This window comes from Paramisgurnus dabryanus, chromosome 8 (genome assembly GCF_030506205.2).
Source record: "Paramisgurnus dabryanus chromosome 8, PD_genome_1.1, whole genome shotgun sequence".
Lineage (NCBI taxonomy): Eukaryota > Metazoa > Chordata > Actinopteri > Cypriniformes > Cobitidae > Paramisgurnus > Paramisgurnus dabryanus.
This window is the reverse complement of record NC_133344.1, coordinates 45,210,614-45,231,596: the sequence shown is the minus strand read 5'-3', so window position 1 is coordinate 45,231,596 and position 20,983 is coordinate 45,210,614. Positions and strand designations below refer to the sequence as shown.

General features: G+C 38.6%; 1 protein-coding gene across 2 annotated transcripts in view; it reads left to right on the top strand.

Moving 5' to 3' along the window:
- Positions 1 to 5,005: 5,005 nt before the first annotated feature.
- The window catches only part of dscamb (Down syndrome cell adhesion molecule b), a 188,912-nt gene continuing 172,934 nt past the window's right edge, over positions 5,006 to 20,983 (top strand). For both annotated transcript variants that reach the window (XM_073815642.1, XM_065281876.2), the window contains exon 1: positions 5,006 to 5,697. In XM_073815642.1, coding sequence (XP_073671743.1) covers positions 5,655 to 5,697 — 43 coding nt within the window. In that variant the 5' untranslated portion in view covers positions 5,006 to 5,654. The remainder of the gene's footprint in view (positions 5,698 to 20,983) is intronic.

The following is a 20,983-nucleotide window of genomic DNA, read 5'->3' as shown; positions in this document are numbered from 1 at the left end:
AGCTGAGGCTGAGCATCTGGCTAAACCGGAGATGAGGCTGAGCATCTAGCTGAACGAAAGCTGAGGCGGAGCATCTGGCTAAACCAGAGATGAGGCTGAGCATCTGACTAAACCGGAGATGAGGCTGAGCATCTGGCTAAACCGGAGATGAGGCTGAGCATCTAGCTGAACAAAAGCAGAGATGGAGCATCTGGCTAAACCGGAGATGAGGCTGAGCATCTAGCTGAACGAAAGCTGAGGCGGAGCATCTGGCTAAACCAGAGATGAGGCTGAGCATCTGACTAAACCGGAGATGAGGCTTAGCATCTGGCTAAACCGGAGATGAGGCTGAGCATCTAGCTGAACAAAAGCTGAGGTGGAGCATCTGCTTAAACTGGAGATTTGGCTGAGAATCTGGCTAAACCGGAGATCAGGCTGAGCATCTTGCTAAACTGGAGATGAGGCTGAGCATCTGGCTAAACCGGAGATGAGGCTGAGCATCTAGCTGAACTAAAGCTGAGGCTGAGCATCTGGCTAAACCGGAGATGAGGCTGAGCATCCTGCTAAACCGGAGATGAGGCTGAGCATATGGCTTAACCGGAGATGAGGCTGAGCATCTAGCTGAACAAAAGCTGAGATGGAGCATCTGGCTAAACCGGAGATGAGGCTGAGCATCTAGCTGAACGAAAGCTGAGGCGGAGCATCTGGCTAAACCAGAGATCAGGCTGAGCATCTTGCTAAACTGGAGATGAGGCTGAGCATCTGGCTAAACCGGAGATGAGGCTGAGCATCTAGCTGAACTAAAGCTGAGGCTGAGCATCTGGCTAAACCGGAGATGAGGCTGAGCATCCTGCTAAACCGGAGATGAGGCTGAGCATATGGCTTAACCGGAGATGAGGCTGAGCATCTGGCTAAACCGGAGATGAGGCTAAGCATCTGGATAAACTGGAGATGAGGCTGAGCATCTGGCTTAACTGGAGATGAGGCTGAGCATCTGGCTAAACCAGAGATGAGGCTGAGCATATGGATTAACCAGATATGAGGCTGAGCATATGGCTTAACCGGAGGTGAGGCTAAGCATCTGGCTGAACCAGAGATGAGGCTGAGCATCTGGCTAAACCGGAGGTGAGGCTGAGGATCTGGCTAACTCTGAGATAAGGCTTAGCATCTGGCTTAACTGGAGATGAGGCTGAGCATCTGGCTAAACTGGAGATGAGGCTGAGCCTCTGGCTTAACCGGAGATGAGGCTGAGCATCTGGCTAAACCGGAAATGAGGCTGAGCCTCTGGCTTAACCGGAGATGAGGCTGAGCATCTAGCTAAACCGGAGATGAGGCTGAGCATCCAGCTGAACAAAAGCTGAGGCGGAGCATCTGGCTAAACCGGAGATGAGGCTGAGCATCTAGCTGAACGAAAGCTGAGGCGGAGCATCTGGCTAAACCGGAGATGAGGCTGAGCATCTGGCTAAACCGGAGATGAGGCTGTGCATCTGGCTTAACCCGGAGATGAGGCTGAGCATCTAGCTAAACCGGAGATGAGGCTGAGCATCCAGCTGAACAAAAGCTGAGGCGAAGCATCTGGCTAAACCGGAGATGAGGCTGAGCATCTGGCTAAACCGGAGATGAGGCTAAGCATCTGGATAAACTGGAGATGAGGCTGAGCATATGGCTTAACCGGAGGTGAGGCTGAGTATCTGGCTGAACCAGAGATGAGGCTGAGCATCTGGCTAAACCGGAGGTGAGGCTGAGGATCTGGCTAACTCGGAGATGAGGCTGAGCATCTGGCTTAACTGGAGATGAGGCTGAGCATCTGGCTAAACTGGAGATGAGGCTGAGCCTCTGGCTTAACCGGAGATGAGGCTGAGCATCTGGCTAAACCGGAGATGAGGCTGAGCCTCTGGCTTAACCGGAGATGAGGCTGAGCCTCTGGCTTAACCGGAGATGAGGCTGAGCATCTAGCTAAACCGGAGATGATGCTGAGCATCCAGCTGAACAAAAGCTGAGGCGGAGCATCTGGCTAAACCGGAGATGAGGCTGAACATCTAGCTGAACGAAAGCTGAGGCGGAGCATCTGGCTAAACCGGAGATGAGGCTGAGCATCTGGCTAAACCGGAGATGAGGCTGTGCATCTGGCTTAACCCGAGATGAGGCTAAGCATCTAGCCGAACCAAAGCTGAGGCTGAGCATCTGGCTGAACCAAAGCTGAAGCTGAGCATCTGGCTGAAACAAGGACAAGGCTGAGCATCTAGCTAAATGAAAGCTGAGGCTGAGTATCTGGCTAAACCGGAGATGAGGCTGAGCATCTGGCTAAACCGAAGATGAGGCTGAGCATCTGGCTTAACCGGAGATGAGGCTGAGCATCTGGCTAAACCGGAGATGAGGCTGAGTATCTAGCTGAACGAAGGCCGAGGCTGAGCATCTGGCTGAACCGGAGATGAGGCTGAGGATATGGCTAAACCGGAGATGAGGCTGAGCATCTGGCTTAACCGGAGATGAGGCTGAGCATCTGGCTGAACGAAAACTGAGGCTGAGCATTTGTCTGAACCGGACCTGATATTAAGCATCTGCTTAACCACAGAAAATGTTGAGCACCTGGCTGAACCAAAGCTGAGGCTAAGCCTCTGGGGCATAACTTCAACTGATATTGAGTATCTAGTTGGACCTTAGGTTAAGCTGAGAATCCGTCTAAACCTAAGCTGAGGCTGAGCATCTGGCTGAAGCGGACCTGATATTGAGCATCTGGCTGAACTTATGCTGAGTATTTAGCTGAACCGGAGCTGATGCTGAGCATCTGCGTGAACTGAAGCTGATGTTGAACTGCAGCAAATGTTGAGCATCTGGACAAACTTAAGCTGATGTTAAATGACTAACTACTAGACTTTGATATCAACAAATGGCATTTTCAGATACACTGTAAAAAAATTCCGTAGAAACTGCAGCTGGGTTGCCGGTAATTTACCGTAGATTTACATTTATGTTATTTACTGGCAAGTGTTTGTTCAAAGTTAAATGAACATTAAACATTTACAAGTCTTTGTCTTTACAGAGTAAAACTAAAAAAACAGCATCAAGCAAAACATTCTGGAAAAACAAATTCTGAAGCAAAAAACAGAAAAAGGTTGATGATGATTTCTGGTTCCCAGAATGCTTTGCATGAGGCTGTTATTGTATAGTTTTATTCTGTAAAGATAAAGACTTGTTAATATTTAAAATTTATTTAACTTTGAACAAACTCTTGCCAGTAAATAACATAAATGTAAATCTACGGTAAATTACCGGCAACCCAGCTGCAATAACATTGAAATTTTTACGGAATTTTTTTACAGTGTATCACAGCAAGGCTGAATCATCAGAAATCACATTTGACCTGTGATTTATATAACATTTCTTCCAAAGCAGCACTAAGATCCAATAATACTAAAAGAGAAATGCAAATGTGATTGGACGGTAGGAGCAAGTTCTTTGTACCTTGAAGAAATTCTGTATATCTGCATTAATGGGGCCTAAATGATTATCATGGATTATAATATCATAAAATTATTATAAATACAATATTTCTGTAAAATTTTAAAGAAGCCCAATGATTATTTTTATATACAAATTAATTAAATAACCATTTCCTGTCCATGTATGACTTATGTCAATAGAAAATAGAAATGTATTGTACTTAAAGATTGTATTTGTTATTAAGATACAGATAACTGCAATAGAAAAAGCAGAAAACAGTTACTTTTTTTATGCCACACTGTCAGAAAAAAAGGTTTACAATTTTACCTTTTCTGTCACTGGGGTGGTACCCTCAAACGTTCAGTTTTGTATCTTTTATGGGTATACAACACATTGAAATGTTGTACCTTTTGGGGTACAATATTATACCTTAAGCACCTATTTTGTACCTTTAAGGGTACAGTTAAATGTTTTGTACCACTAACATTTATTTGGTACAAAATTGGTCCTTAAAAGGTACACAATAGGTCCTTAAGGTATAATATTGTACCCCAAAAGGAACAACATTTCAATGTGTTGTATACCCTTAAAAGGTACAAAACTGAACCTTTGAGGGTACCACCCCAGTGACAGAAAAAGTACAATTTTAAACCTTTTTTTCTGACAGTGCATTCAACATCAGATGTTTTCTAAATGGTTGTGCAGTTCAGTTAAGCTTGAATTTGGTATCTTACAATGCCATGCATTTTTCATGGATATGTGTCATTAAAGGTGTATTGTTAATGAAAAGACACAGAAGAGAAATGTTGTTTGGGGGCACAGCTGATGCTGTACTCCCATGAGTAATGTTATCCATAAGAGAGAGGGTTTCTTTTTTAGGCTTTTAAAGACCTCTTTATGAGACCTTTTCTATTTTATATAAACTATTTGTACTGACTTTAACTTTTTCTGTTTTAAACCCTTTTGACATTTCAACTTTTAAATAATGAATTTAAGATGTCATCACTTTTAAAAGGTCTGACACAATAAAGTTTTGAACATATGTATTTAGTCTATTGGCTTTGTACAGCCAGTTCAACCTATTTAACTTAAATTAACTTGATCAATATTGTACTGACAGTTTATTGAGTTTACTATTTATTAAAATATAACACATAATACTTTTATTTTCTTACAGGTTAATTCTTTTCTGAATGGACCATTTTGAAAAAAATAAACCAAATGCTAAAAATATGAAAATTTATCTACTATTATTTGGCACTTTTCACTCTGAATTATCTATAAATATGGCATTTAGGTGGCCTTAAAGCTAATAGACACTTTGATTTCATGGAATCTAAGGTCCACATTGAGAAGGATTTCGATGCTTTTAATAATCACGCACCTGGAAAAGGTGTGTCCATACTCATCAGCCATGTGAGGATCGTCTCTGCTCCTTTAAGGCAGTCAGGCTTTGAAGGTAGGGGAGAGATAGGAGAGAGAGAAAGAGAGAGAGAGAGAGAGAGAGAGAGAGAGAGAGAGAGAGAGAGAGAGAGAGAGAGAGAGAGAGAGGGTTATTTTCTAATGCTCTGAGGCAGAGAGGGTTAGCAGCACACGAACCAATGCGATTAAAGCGCCACGCAGGAGGAAGATGCGCCTGCTTGCAGCCTGCTGGACGGCGAGAGGTGCTCATGAAGATGGTCTGACTGTGGGCTCTCACCTTAATTCCTGCCGCTTCAGCTTCTCCGGACTTTCTTTCCATCCCCACTTCTAATTAAACATCTATGATTTACTCTTCCCTGCTTAGTTCCTTTCCCTTCTTTTTCTGAAACTACTCGGTTACCCTTGGTTTAAATGACACGTTTGTACTGTACCATTGTTTTTGGTTTGAAAGTTTTATTTTTCCACCGGATCGCCACTTGCTCCGATGAAAGACGCTCCTGACTCAGCATCGCACCTGCATCCAGCATCCCCCCTGAAGCACAGCAGCATCCGGATAGCATCCACGCTTTAACCAAGACAATCGCACCAGAAACACCCGTAAATCCTTCATGCGCAACGAGCGGGCGCAAAAGCGCACAGATAATACGCACGGTGGAGATACTTTCAAGTCATTTGCACAGGAAATCCGGACTGCTTTTTGTTTTAAGCCAGTCGTTGGCATTCTGAGTCGGGGATCAGGAAAAAGCAGCGGGCAAAGTGTGTGGAGTGAAAAGAGGAAAATCTAGCTTGAAGATTGAAAGGAGCGGGGCATGTGGATATTGGCATTTCTCTTTTCCCAGAGCATCCTGAATGGTTAGTCTTCATTTTTTTAATTAGTCCACTAATTTCAAACTTGGACGTTTAGTAAACGGTGTCCTGTGAATGCAATGAGCTGTATGCAAATTAATTTTTAATGGTGTCACGGGCGGTCACCTATGCTGGGAGAGTTTCCCTCATTTTAATCATTTATTTAATCGCCTTATTAGTCACGTTATGACACCGATTATGTCAAATAGGCACTGTAAGCTTCATATAATGATCCGTGTGCATACGAGGGCCTCCAGCAGGTACACTGCACAGGTCGTTTGTTTTACGCATGGGGAGATATTAATGAATGTGACCTCTGGTTTATAACACCAAAAGTGAAGCTAGTCATCTAAATATTTTCAAAGTTTGATTTTGCATTTCTTATTTTATTGCTTACAGTCTGCTTTTTTTTGCGTAAATCCACAATAACTGACGCATTTTATACAGTTAGTGTTTGTGTGTGTTGCGCCCTCGCTTTTCTTTTGGATTATTTTATATCAAGTTAATGTAATTTAATTGTGGACATCAATAACTGGTTTATATGCAAAAGTTCAATGTCAAATCAATTAAATATAAGTGGACAGATATTGTTTATTGATTTCATATATTACTCTAATAATTTGCATCCTCCAGTATACCTATATATAGTTGAGAAATGTATACATTTCTGCTAAATTAAGTTATTTCGTTCAGTCATTTTTCTGAGATACCCCTGTTGTGCACGTGACCCCCTCACAGTGGGTGGATTGCAGTGAGAAAAAAAGGCAACAGCAATTTCTTTCACATAATTTAATTATTTTTATATATCATCATTTTCAAATGGGTCATACATTTTTTTATATTTGAATAAATGTATGGCTTGCTTAGAGTTTTCAAAGGTGAGTTGCATTTAAATGGCTTGCAGAAAACAAATTTATGTAATATTGTAAGTTATGTAAAAAATTCAAAACAGTAAAAATGGTGGCAATAAGAAAAATGCAAGGCAAGAGCAAAAAAATACTACACAACGCCTTAAAAGCTGTGTGTGTGTGTGCTTAAGGGACTGCGCATGCGTGGTTGCATGTATGTGCAGCGAGAAATTTAAATCCATATTTATGTTTTTTTAGACTGATTGTGCATAAGCATGATTTTTCACCTTTGTTAAATAGTGTATCATTTTACAAATGATTAAAGGTATGATTCAGCAATGGTAAAGAGATGGTCAGTAGGTGAAAACATGGAAGGGTGTGTACGTAAGGGGAGGGGGGGCATGAAGGAAAGAGAAAAACAGAATGAAGGAAGGCAGGAAAATAGACAGATCTACACGAAATATTGCAGACTGGCTGATAATGTTGAAAGGAATTTTACTGCACGACGTTGAAGGAGAAAAAGAGAGCCGTATTTGAAAGGAAAAAGGAATGGCTTTTGAGCAAATGCTGGTACGAGTCCTCAATGTGATGCTTCGAATGGCAGTCATTTTGAGGCGGTGAGGTTGTTACGAAAGCTCACCCTCGGAAAACAACAGAAAATAATCCTGCTTTTCGGAGGACGGAGATAAATAGACCACTGCTTTTGCTGTTTAAGCACAGCACATTGAGTACTCGGAGGTATTTCTCACCTGGGGCAAATATGAAATAAAAAATATTGAGATGTATTTTGTAATAACTTTGAATTTAAATTGCGCCGCACTGCCTCAGCTGAAACTCATAAGAGAACAGTGAGAACTCATCAGTCACCATCAGTGGCCCAGCTGAGCAGACAGTCAAATGAGACACTCACAAGATTTCAATCTGTGTGTTTGCATAAAACTACACGTACTGTATCTGAGAAGTGTGCAGTGATGTTTAAAAACTAATGATTTCTTCTTGAATTAGCCGTTAATAATGTGCTTATTTGGGAAAGTTAAGAACATTACTAATACAATATTTTGTGCGTGTTACTTGGTGTTCTATGATGGTAAACAAGCTTCCCATCAGAAGTGCTTTATAATCTCAAAGAGCATTAAAAAAAATCAAGATCTAGAAGATGTGCTGCTTGGCCTGTCATTATGGAAACCCCTAATATGAGAGCTTTAGTTACTCGTATTATGAAATAAGGCCGTTGTATGAATCTATGACCCCTGACATACAGCAAATGGTCTGAATGGGTATCTAATTGGTTTGAATGCAAATGTTGGCATTTCATCTGTTTTTACTCAGCGTAGGTTGTGTTAAAACAATGTGTTTTTCCACAACAATCAATTGGTTATGTTTTATTTACACAGTTTAAAAAACTACACAATTTTGCTGGTTCACATTTATATAAATATTTTTTTTTCATTAGAAAGCTTTATTTAATATTGCTCTTTTTTTGCTGTAGTGATAAAAGCAGCAGTTGAATGTTGTGCAAACTGTGCATTCGAAATTGCAGATGTACTATAATCTAATCATAAGCAAAGAAAAAATTTGCACATTGACAAAACAGATCTGCATGCCTCAGATCTCCGGCTCAAATATTATAATTTGCAACTCGTTGTCAAAAATACACATGCAGTCGGATTATAATCTCATCCGGCTAAATAAAAACATATTATGTTGTGATTGGAGATTACTGTCATAAAATAATTATACCAGTAAAGTAATTAAAAAGATATGATACACAGTAATGACTTTATTCCAGGTTAGGCTGGGATTTCTTGAAAAGTCTAAGGAGAAACCGAAGAAATGATTTGAGTAAATTTGGCCGTGAGAGCTGTGTGTTTGCTGGGAGCTAATCTATTGGGGGCAATTAAGGCACTGTGCTGATTAGGAGCCCATCTGTTCAAGTTTGTTAGATAGTCCTCAAAGACCTGTGCCCTCCAATCCTCTATTACCTATTTAAAGATTTAACTCCCAGTACAAATACAGTCATAGGAATCCACTGTATTATTTCAATAATATCAATTCAATCAATTGCATTTTTCTTCGTTTAGTGTAGTTCTGTTGTTTAGAGATTTTTAATGCAATTCAAGCATTTTATGTTTTTGCTTACATGACATCTACGGTTTAGCCGCAGACGGTCACATAGATAAGACTTTGAATTAGTCAAACCTCCCACCATCTTCATCACGAATAATGCAGTATAAATATTACACTTTCCGTGGAATCATGCAGGTTGTATTCACTTGATAAAAGAAGGATTGTAAACTAAATAACGTTAAATGCAATAAAATATAATTATTCTTAAAATAAAGTTTGGTTTGAAAATATCAAAAATAAATTTTAATTGTGATAGGGCTGCTGTGCCATATAGTGAGTTCTTTAGAGGATGAACATGTTTAGAGGTCACTTAAAGGACAACACAAAGAAATGGTATTACTGCAAATTTACTGCATTTTATTTAGTTGGTATAAATGTATTTTATTGTGACTTTTACATAATTTATTATTAATTCATAAAATAATAACAATTTAATATAGCTGGAGGCAGCTTAACATGCATATTTAAGGGTACAGTAAAAGTGTTTTATAATGCAAATTATAGCGCAAAATCTGTGTAATGCTGATTATTCAAAAATCTCTAAAATTTTAAAAAAGCCTTTGAGTGAAAGCAAATATAATATATACAACACAGTATAAGATATTTTTCTTGTTTTCATGGATTAGACATAACCTTGATATAGCCAAAAAAATTCACTTCTCTTTGACCAACACATACTTTTGCGCAAAATAATAGACATTATTTCCAATGTATTTTAAAATTTAATATTGTTATAATTATAATCCTTTTAATTATGCTAAATGGATGTAAATGGATGTAGAGAACTTAATACATTATCTATCATTCAAATGGATCGTCTGTCACTGATGTCTTCTGGAAAATATCATCATACCATCAAGGGAGAATATGCAATGTAGGCTGTGGTATATCTATAGGCTAAGACAGGGTAACAAATGACCAGAACTTGATTTCTCAACATTGGGATATATTTTTAACATGCCATAGACTGAAATATGTAAGACCTAAGTTGGTGGCTCCTATTTCAGAGCACTGACATATTAGCCAGGTACATAATCTGCTATGCATAACATTGTGTGTGTGCGTGTATATGGAAGTGTGTGTACAGTTTATGCACGTAACTCAGCCACAATGCAGGAAAGCAAAATTTTGTTTCATCATTTTCATGGACTCATTCAATGCCATTCATGAGTTGCATCCCCCATAAGCATTTAATCACTTCTGACAGATGATATAAGCCCACCGAACAGTATGTTAAATATTGTTGTTTAGGTATTACTATTAGAAAGACAAGACCACACCTGGGACAGAAAGAATATTCATGTTTTCTCGTATGAAATGCTACCATAGTAAAAGATCTAAAAATCTAAGATTAAAGATGAAGACTCTTTAGTGTCAAAAGCTGTTGTCTTAATTGTGATGGTTGTATTTTGGTGAAAGCAATAGTTAACATGCTTTTTTAAAAATAGTGTATAGACATTATGCTGTGCATTTTATTGGTTGCTTAAACATTCAAACAATTGAATGCACCTTTGAGCAAGATTTTTCCTCTAAATTGCTGCATTCAAAACCCACCGCTGTCCTTCAGCTCATAACAGCTGTCTCGACTCCAGAAAACATAAAGATGTTGCTGTTTGATGTGTGTTTTAGCAGTTAAATGTCTCAGTAGAGCGGCAGTTGCCTGAGGTTTATTATCTGTTACTCTCTCTCTCTCTCTCTCTCTCTCTCTCTCTATCAGCTGTTCCCCACAAGTGATTATGCTAATTGCTGTTTGATCAGATGATTAAATTATAATTCGATTAATCCAGGGTACTAAATGCTCTGAATATATTTGTGTCTGCTTGGCTGGCTGCTTGTGAGGAGCAGTGGTCTCCTGTCACCTTGCTAGCGCACATGAAGAAATAAAAACGTGACACATCAAATGGAAAGAGAAACAGTCAGGAGAGATGGATGGGAGGGGGTGGTAGCATCCACTTTCAGAAAACATTACAGCACTCTGGCATACATCAAAAAGATGTCAAAAGTGCATTTAGAAAAAAAACAATGCCCATTTAGAAACACTTGTTGTTTCTTAGTAAACCATCTAGCAATGTCTGAGTCTTATAAAAATGACTATACTGTATGTTTTATATAGATCTTTGGGGTATTTTGACATTTAAAAATTTGGTAAAAAACATTTGAAAGGTAAAGCATTTCTGTTAAACATTACACAGAGAAACCTTTCTTTTGCAGTTGCTAGCATTGATGATGTCCAGGATCAATTCCATGCTTAAAGTTCATGATAAGCTAATGAAGTAGAGAAAAAAGCAGAATTTGATTGTATTTAGGTATTTTTAATCATTATTATGACTATAAAGATTGAAGTATTTCAAGAGGAAGCACTGAGAACCATAAAACTGTGCTATCCGCACCCTGCAATGCCATGGGCCTGCTAGACTAAAGCTTTCAGACAAAGATTCTTATGAAAGACATTTTATTATCGATTGTGTTGTAGATTTACTGCAAAACTGGGATTAACACTCCTATAAGGATGCAATTGCAATGTATAAATTACACAAGTCATAGCAGATAAGTTATTTGTTGGTACCACATACAGGCATTTTTCCGAGAAAAAAAAAACTTAGGCTGCGTTCACACCATAATACGGTTGTCAAACCCGTATTTGAGTCCTTAAAGGAATAGTCTACTCTTTTGCCATATTAAACTATGTTATTACCTCAACCTAGATGAATTAATACATACCTATCTTTTTTCAATGCGTGCACTGTACAGCGTGTTATGAATGTGTTAGCATTTAGCCTAGCCCCATTCATTCATCACTATGGTTACAGGCGCGGCGTGTAACTAGCATACGGGTATAAGGTCGGTTGCTCGTTCTTACAGGCAGTGTTCTATTTGTGTCTTTAATTTGCTGTGTGAACAGGACACTTCCAGACTCACACCTGTAAGTAAATACTCTTGTCACTCCCGAAATTTTGTCGTGTGAACGCACCCCTAGTGTCATACTAAATCTTGTTTGTGCATTATGTAGTTATATTGTATGTACATTTTCTGTATGCATAGAGTACTCACTTAAACCATTTGCACAATGTAAACTTGATATCCGCTTGCTTCAGTGTAAAGACTTGACTGTGTTAATGATTTTAACGTAACTATCACAGACAAAATGCACAGTATAATCCATAAAGTGTTTGACAGTTTGACCATGGCCCACTCTGCTTCTGTTCACTGGTTGATATCAAATGCAAAAATCTTTGCTGTAATGCTATTTACAATTTTTCTGCATTTTGTCACATTTTAAGTTACATTTATTTGTATAGCGCTTTTTTACAATGTTTCATTGCTTCAAAGCACCTTTACCAGAAAGATGACGGAGAAAACACAGAAAAACTGAGACATTATTAAATATATAATAGTATAGTATAGTATAGTATATATAATAGTTGTCTTATGGCACGTTTTATTGTACTTATTATACATATAACATAGGTTATAATGCATGGGAGTCCATGTATTTCCTGGAGTGCACCCGTCCTGCATATTTTAGTTCCAACCCTACTCCAACACACCTGCTCTAATTTTTAGCTAGCCCTGAACAACCTGATGTTATAATCTAATGAAATGCTATATACTTTTTCATTGACTATCAAACATGTAATCAAGAATAATAATAAATAAAAAACATAATTTTACCATCGACACACGCCTTTTCAATCGAAATGCGTTGGTATATTGGCCAATAATTGGTATCAGTCGATAAAAGCAATTTTTACACTATTGGCAGATACTTTAAAAACAGCTGATAAACATGGTTGATAACTGTATCAATCAAAAGAGAACAGGAAAATGCAATGAATTTGAGCTCTGTGTATAGAAAATGTAAAGAAACATCACTAGTTATTGTCCAATATTAATTGTTATGAATAAATAATGTATAAAAAATATAATATTCAGAATTTAGTTAATGCAAGTTAATATAACCACTAAACGATCCGTATCGGCAGATATCAGTCTGAATAAACGACTACTGGTATTGGTGGAAATTTATTTATATCGGTGCATCTCTGCTTTTCATTTTACATAATGGCACTTGAAAGAAGAAAAAATTATATCCTGTAAGGGCAGGATATTGACATTACATAAGGAATTTGCAATAATACCATGAACAGCATCATACTCAGGAATAAAGAAATTATAGCAACATCATTAAGTGCACAACACAAATACAAAACTGAAACTGTGACTTTTTAAAGGCATAGTTCACTGAAAAATTTCATTCTGATATCATGTACACTGAAAAAATTGATTAAATCATTTAACTTACATTTTTTAAGGTAAGTGGTTGCAATACATTTAAATTTAAGCTACATTTTAAAAAATAGAAAACAATAATTTTAAATTAACTTTTGTTTAAATGTAGCTGAAATAAATTTATTGCAACCACTTGCAATCAAAATTGAGTAAATTGAATGAATAATGTTTTCAGTGTAAGTTACAAACATGTATAAATTTATTTGCTCTGCTCAACAAAAATTAAGAAATTATAAAAGCTAATAACCAAACAGATCTGGGGCACTATTCACTTTTAAAATATAAATTTTTTCTATGTTGGAAGTCAGCGGTGCCTCTAATCTGCTTGGTTACAATTTTTTTTTAAATATCTTCCTTTGTATTCGGCAGAACAAAGAAAGTTTGGAACCACTTACAGATAAATAAAAATGTCCTTTTTTTCTGGTGAACTATTCCTTTAAGATAGCTGGACAATTAAATAAAAGCTATATTAACAGAATTTATGCCAACCTAAGCTAATTTCCTGCATATTTGTTGACCAACAAATGGCAAATAAAATCTAGTCCTTAAATAACACATATACTGAAAACGAACAATCATTGTTTGCTTTATGTGTCAGTTGGACTCCTTTTCCTGTCTAACTGGGCAGTTGCCTTTAAATGTCTAATGCTGCGTTCAGACCAGCCGTCAAGCGTGAGTGATTTCAATGTTAAATCAATGTAAAGACTTGTTGACGCGCGTCTGGAGGTCTTGCGGCGCGAAATGAGGCTCTTACGCTGAGTTTACACCAAACGCGTTTTGGGCGTCAAAATCGCCTCTACCGCGCGTGGTTTGCCGCTTGAACAATTTGGATGCATTCGCACGTGTAGAGCGGAGTAGACGCGCGGAAAAAGCAAGCATTTGACGCGCGTCAGAGGCAAACTCCGCTTCTTGTGGGAGGGGCGGTTGTCTGTTTGTAGGATGACTGATGTTGACTGTGCATTTATTGAGAGAGTTACCAGTTTGTATTTGGTAACCTTACTATAGGGGGGAAATAAACAGCGCGGGTCGATAAACGTCACGTGACTCAAAAGTGAAGTGTGTATTACAACTTACCAGGTTGCCCAAAGTCCTTACTGACACTCTTCCAAGCGAGGTCCTTTTTATTCCTGTCTCCTCTATAGAAATAAGAACTTGTGTCGTATAGCTCTGGGTGACTGCGCACGGACAATATCAAGCCTTGGTTGAGTGAGTGACTCCGGGAGGGGCTGCCAGCACAACAGCAGGCAGGCTCCTGAATTTGCGTGAACCGCAAAATGCACAAAAGCACAATTCGCGAGTACCGCGCACAACGCTCAATTCGCGCCTTTCGCGCGAGCTTCACGCGCGAATGAGGCGGAAACGCGTCTTCCGCGCCGAACGCCTCTTCCGCGCAGCGGGACCTCCTGACGCGCGTCAACGCATCTTCACATTGACATTAAAAATCACTCGCGCTTCACGCCTATACCGCGGTTGGTGTAAATGCAGCATTAGCACGTCACAGTAGATGCGATTTCGCCTCATTCGCTCGTCTAGTTCGCCCGGATGGCGTGAATTGAGTGTTGCAGCGGGAAACGAGTTGAAAAAATGTAACTTTGGCGGAAGAACGCGCTGCGTTAACCAATCAGGAGCTTGCTCTAGTAGTGACGTGATTACATGAAGCAAGCGGAGTCGCAGAAGCCCCTCCCATGACGCAAATTTCCGTGTGAATGTCTCAATGACTAGAATTTCTAGCGCGGCTTTCACGCGTGAAAGAAGCGAAGAAAACTCAAAATGTTCAAGAGGCAAACTAGACGCGGTAAATGCGAATTTGACGCCTCAAACGTGGCTGGGTGAACCCACAGTAAGTTAGGTTACACACAATTTTATAATATAATTATATACGCTACATATCCACTTAACCATCAGCTCTTCATTCCTGTTTTGGTCTTTTGAATCTGTGTTTGAATCCATATCTTTTCATCTACTGCTGTTGCACAGATAAAAGATGCCATTAGACATTTATCATTATAATTTCATGATAGATCTGTGTTGTATAAATACTAAGATGTTGTCTTATATGGAGCTTCAGTAATGAACAGGTGTACTGAGATACAGACTATTGGCTAACCAAGCTAGGCATTAGCCTGCAAGCTCAAATAGACGGATGTGTGCAGATGCCATTGAAACAGACACCTGCACCATGATAAAGACCACACAGAGGAAGTCTTTAACTGAACCCAGAACAGTTTTACGTGCCAAGGAGGGGAAAAACGCAGCTATCCGGAGTTGCGCTGACCACAATGAGGGTTCTTGTTGAATCTTGCGTCGGGTCTAATGAAGACAGGATGCTTGTTTGTGAAGATGCTCTGCATCATTATAAACAGTCGAGGCAGGACGGCCGCTCTGGACACCGGTCTGATAGTCTTTCCTTTGAGCTCTGAGATAAAGCCTTCTCTGTATATGTTAACAGAGGTGTTTTGACTTCTCACTGAAGCGCTTTTGTGTCCCCTAATTCCTAATTCCCTCTGCCGCTGTTCACTAACAGACGCTTATTTAGAGAAGGCCAAGATAAGAAGTCAAATGAGCTAAAACCATCTTAATCAGCTAACATAACCTGCATGCACATAACATAAATAACACTGAACAAAGATGAATTCATTTTTCAATGTCAAAATACTTTGTGTTAATATGCAGTGATGCACTGGGTTTGAAGCTGCACTGACTTGTATCTGACCAATCGCATACAAGGGGAGCATTCACAAACTTGTCTTTTGGTCCTTCCACTTACACAAATTATATATTTCGCATCAGGACTTACACTGTCAAAAATGAACCAAAATCAGATCTTTGGATAGTGTACCATAATTATTGTCCATTATTATGCAACCATGCCTTCAAAGTAGCATGCAAATTACATTGTACCTTAATCTGGTTATCCAAACTTATCTCATTTTATTTTACGAGTTTGCTAATTTCGACTGAAGTGAATTATACAAAATGATTATTAGAAAAAGAGGACAATAATATCCCACCCTTAACCCCAACTTCACAGGGGTAAAAGCAAAACATACGAACTGGGATGTACACATTTATTCAAATGAGGAATTTTGCAAAATACAAACAAACTGGCATGATATTATGTTGGATTATTTTACTTTTTTGTAAAGGTACTGTTTGTTGAGACTTAAATTAAATTGGGTTCTTGCTGTTAATTAGCAGTGAGTTTATTATATATTTTTTTACAATAATAGACCGGTGTAGACTTTGATCTGGATCATACAGCAAAGTAAGAATATGGTATTAATATTTATTGTCATTAATCTAAAACACTCAAAACCAAATTTATTGACTATTTCTTCATTATAAATGCTTCTTGTATCAGCCTTTTTTTTTGCCTTTTAGTAAAATGAAGTGAAAGGGACCATTGGCGATCTGTAACCATGTCATCTAAGCCTGAGACTTGTTGTAGCTTAAACTAATGCAATGTGACATTAGCTAATTGGGCTGCTATCTAAAAATCTTTTCGTTTTTGATATTCAGCCCTTATCAAAATGAATTTAAATGTAAAAAGTTGTGCCTGTCATTTGTTAACGGCAAGAAGGAATAGAAATGGCTTGAATGAGTAATATTCTAGAGGTTTAATGAATTTCATAATTAGCAATTAGTTGCGGTATTAAAGACGTCAGTTCTGTAAATCCTACCCGACAGTATGTTTGATAAATATCATCTTGATTTACTTTTGCAAAGCGGCTTGCCCTAATAGATTTAGCAGGTGTTTTTAAAATAGTGCTTAGATTGAAATTGCCTGACTAACAGCCTTGTTCATGCCATCAGCTGAGCAAATTCAGACATTAAAGTCAACAGCACTCCTGTTCCGCGATCTCAGCCCGCTGCCAAGTCGCTTCTTAACGAGCCGCTCACGTTCGCTCATTTAAAACATGACAACGGGAATCAGAGGCGCACCGCGGGGCCGCACTCCGCACGCTTTACCCTTTCCCGACATCAGAGAGCCGATCTGTCTGCACATATCACAGGCGAGCAGACGGCGGGCTTTTTCTGGTCTGTCATGTCCTGCTTAATATTCATGAAAGCAAATTGGGAGACAGTCATTTGGCAAGTTCTGCGAGTGCTAAAGCCTGTGGGGGTTGTAGGAGAGAAGTGCATACTCACAGTGGCAAAATCTCTGTCCCGCTCGCCCCTGCCTTGTCCTCCGTTCCCGGTTGCTGCCTTCGGCACCTTGTCGCGTCCCATCGCCCCCCCTCTGAACCTGAAGACCCCCAGGCTGTGTGCTGAGTGCGGCCTTAATTACCTCAGGCCTGTGACAGAACCTGTCAGTGTGGAGCAGATATCCCATGATCCTGTTTAGCAGTGACAGGGCAGACAGTGATGCCAGATCACCAGACCTGGCACAAGCACTGGTACAGGAACAAAGCACAACATTGGCTTAAAAAAACTACTATCAGTCAGGGTTGCATGAGTAAGGCCATGGTGTCCATGTTTCTTGACTAAATATTTGAGTGGTTACATCCCCCACATCTCCTCTGAAAATGATGTCTCTTCAGGTCCTATTTTAGTGAAAACGTACATTTTTCCTTTGCATTTTTCAAAAATATCATGTACACATGACAGCGTTAGCATAAAGATACTGTATGCATTTACACAGATTTGCAAAAAGGATTAAACATTCTTAATTATGCATGCCAGGCCAGTAGACAGCAATGTTACTTTGTAAATAAACTCAATGCGTCAAACAATCAAAATGACAAAAGCATCAAACATCTTTGTTAGGACAGATGATGAAGTAGGTTTGTTGTAACCCTTGACTAAGTGGCCAAAGAGTGGGGTTTCAACTTGACTTGTAGGCACCATTGTTGTTATGTTTGTCCAGTACTCGTGCATGCCTGTAGACTGAGCACGCAATACTCACAACATCACTGTTATTACATATGTGACCATGTCTGCAAAATTCAGACTAAAGTCTCATAACCTGAGATAACAAGCCTCAAAATGTGATTTTAACCATTTCTTTCAATCTTTAATTTATTTTTAACACAATAACATCAAATGATGTTGTTTAATGACGCTCTGAAGCAGCGTGGAATTATGGGATTTGTAGTCTTTAACTCAGCCGCTGATGGCCATCAATCAGACGAGAAATAACGTTGACGGATAAGGTAATCAAGTCTTATAAATGTTGCGTTTAATGACATCATTTATTTCATTATGTAAGTTTATATGTTATGTTCAAAACGAAATTGTTAGTCATAGATATCACAGTATTAGTCCAAATTCGATGGTTAACACAGCACAGAATGAAATTTTCAATTTACAATCTACAATGATTTTTCACATAATGTACTATTGACAGTACAAATCTTATTGTGAAGTGTCTTAAAATGACCATTTATATTGCTGTACAATACCTCTTGATGTGCATATCATCTGCGGGAAGACGCGCTGACTACAGTGTACACACTAATGTTGTGATCAATTTAATGGCATACGTTTTTTGAAGGGTTACGAATCAAAACAACTCACCCATCGCGTAAAACACAAGCAGGATCAGAATCTATGTCTAGTTAAATGTTGTTGCGAAGCTCTCTCCATCCAGATAATGCAACACCAAATTGATCCTCATTCTTTCTCTCGTTTTATTCCAAACTCTTCTTGGGATGTTTGGTTGGCCCGTACGTTTACGGGAGCTGTCTTTGCTGACACAACCAGCGGCAGACGGTAAAGAGTAATCCATAAGTCCATAAGCAAGTTCGTAGCCCGAAAGGCGCTAACGCATAGTTCCGCATTTGTACACGACACTGGCTGCGTCCGAAAGACTTGCCTCGTGAGGCCATGACTTCGGAGGCATGAAGGCAGCAAAGGCAATATAAACAGAATATAAACAGAGAGGCCTTTGTGATAACTTATCACATATTTGAAAACTACTATACTAATTTCTCGCTAGAAATGCAATTAAAATGTGTAAAAAGTGAAAATATAAATTTATTTACACTAAATTGGTGCTCCAGTCGCTTCCTTGGCCGCCATTTTATTTTTTTGAACTCGACCACTGTTGTCATGTGGTTTTACATCAGTAAAGGCGGTGACAAAGGGTCACATGGATATTAACGTCATTGATAGGAGACTGCACTGCCCCGTGTCAATGTTTTGAATGGCAATTTTCTCACAATTTATAAGTAGTTGAAAACATTACAGATATTGATAGTAATCAGCTGGACAAAATATATAACACTGGCCTAGTGGTTTTTGGACATTTTACTGCAAATATTTTACAAATTGCACCTTTAAAGCCAGACATACACTGTTACGTTCAAATTTAAGTCCATTTTTGAGACATACGAGTTTTATTTAGTTGGGCCGAATATCAGCTTAATCACCGTTTATCACACAGTGTACAGGGGGAACAAGAGGTGACATGTCAAGATTTTAGTCGCTCCTCATGATGGTTTCACAAAGTTGAAGCAGAGCTACAAACCGATTGCCCTAAACTCAGTGTTTTTGCTCTCCCTGTGCGCTTGCTCATCTTTTTTTTGTCTGTGTCTGCCTGCACCTACTTTGCTGTTATGCAGTCAGGCATTATTTAAGGATATTTTTTTATTTTTTGTTAAACAGCCAAACAGCCACACATCTGTATTCGGGTGTCTCACGTGTTTATTTCAGATGTGCAGTATAAGCAGTCAAGTCCCAGCTCACCGACATGACTGTATAGTTTTGGCTTTACATTGCATTCATTTTTTTTTTGTACAGTGTAAGTTGGTATTTAACTACGACGTATGGTCAGGTTTACCTTATTCAGTATTATATTATATTACTTTATTATGTTTTGACAGAAAGATTTTAATAAACTGTAATAGAAACACAGAGTACAACTTTATTAGAAAGTTATTAGACTATTTTACTCAATATTTATGTGTGTTATGTATTTTTGATACATTGTATCATAAATGTGGTAGCATGCAAATACCAAACCCTGTTAAAATCAATAGTGGCACAATGAAATACATATGTATAGACCCTTTTTAAAGCTCAAATGATCAAATAGCCTGTGCGCGCTTTTTGGCAACAGAGGTGTTGTTATTCCCCATTGGTTCTAATGTGTTAGCAACTCAGAAAGATATTAACGGTTTCCCAGCATCAAAATGTCTGGTTGTTGCGCTTGGTTGCACTGAAATAATATACGTATATATGTATCTGGCAACTTTATTTTTGGCCATCTGCTAACGTCTTCTATCCACTCCACTATAGTACACGGATCTGGTAGCTGTGTTGAAAAGTTGATAAATCAGCTTTTTAAAATAACTTTCTCTGTCGGTGTTGCTTTACTTCTGATTTTTTGCCATACTTACGTTGCCTAAATGCCACGTCATCATTGTGTACACACAGTAAAAGGGTCTTTAGCGTTTCAAATTTTTAAGGATAAGTTTAGTAAGGATGTCTGCATTTGAAGCTGGATGTTTATGTACTGAAGGCAAGAGACAGAAAATCAGCTCCATAAGTTTTGGAATAAAGTAATATCATGATACTGTCAGATGTTATTTTATTAGTGAGTAACTTTACTTGAAGGAACCAAATTTTGTTTCAATAAATCCAGCTGGTGAGAATCATGCTTTTGTTATCGGCAAGTGTGAATGGTGCAGGCATGGATTCATTTGTGCATTTGCATTGTTAGTGTTTGGCTCATCAGCATTGATTGCACCTTTGCTCAGATCAAATGCATCAGTGCTCCTGAATGCTGTCTGTGATGGACGATTAAACTGTTGAACATGATAAATGCTGTCTTGTGTGATTGACTGTGCATTCGAAAGTGAGCATTCCTGTATGTAATGTGTTTTATAATTAAATACATGCTTATTTGTAACCCTTCCTGTAAAAACCAGGTCATCTAATGAAGAGATTAGGAGCATTTAAGTTTGTATTTTCACACAATGTTCTTAACATGGGTTTTCACATACGAGGTAAAAACATTTTCTTTGTTATTATACAGTATGACGTGTTTTTGAAATCCAAATACTGTATTTATATACAGGGCCCAA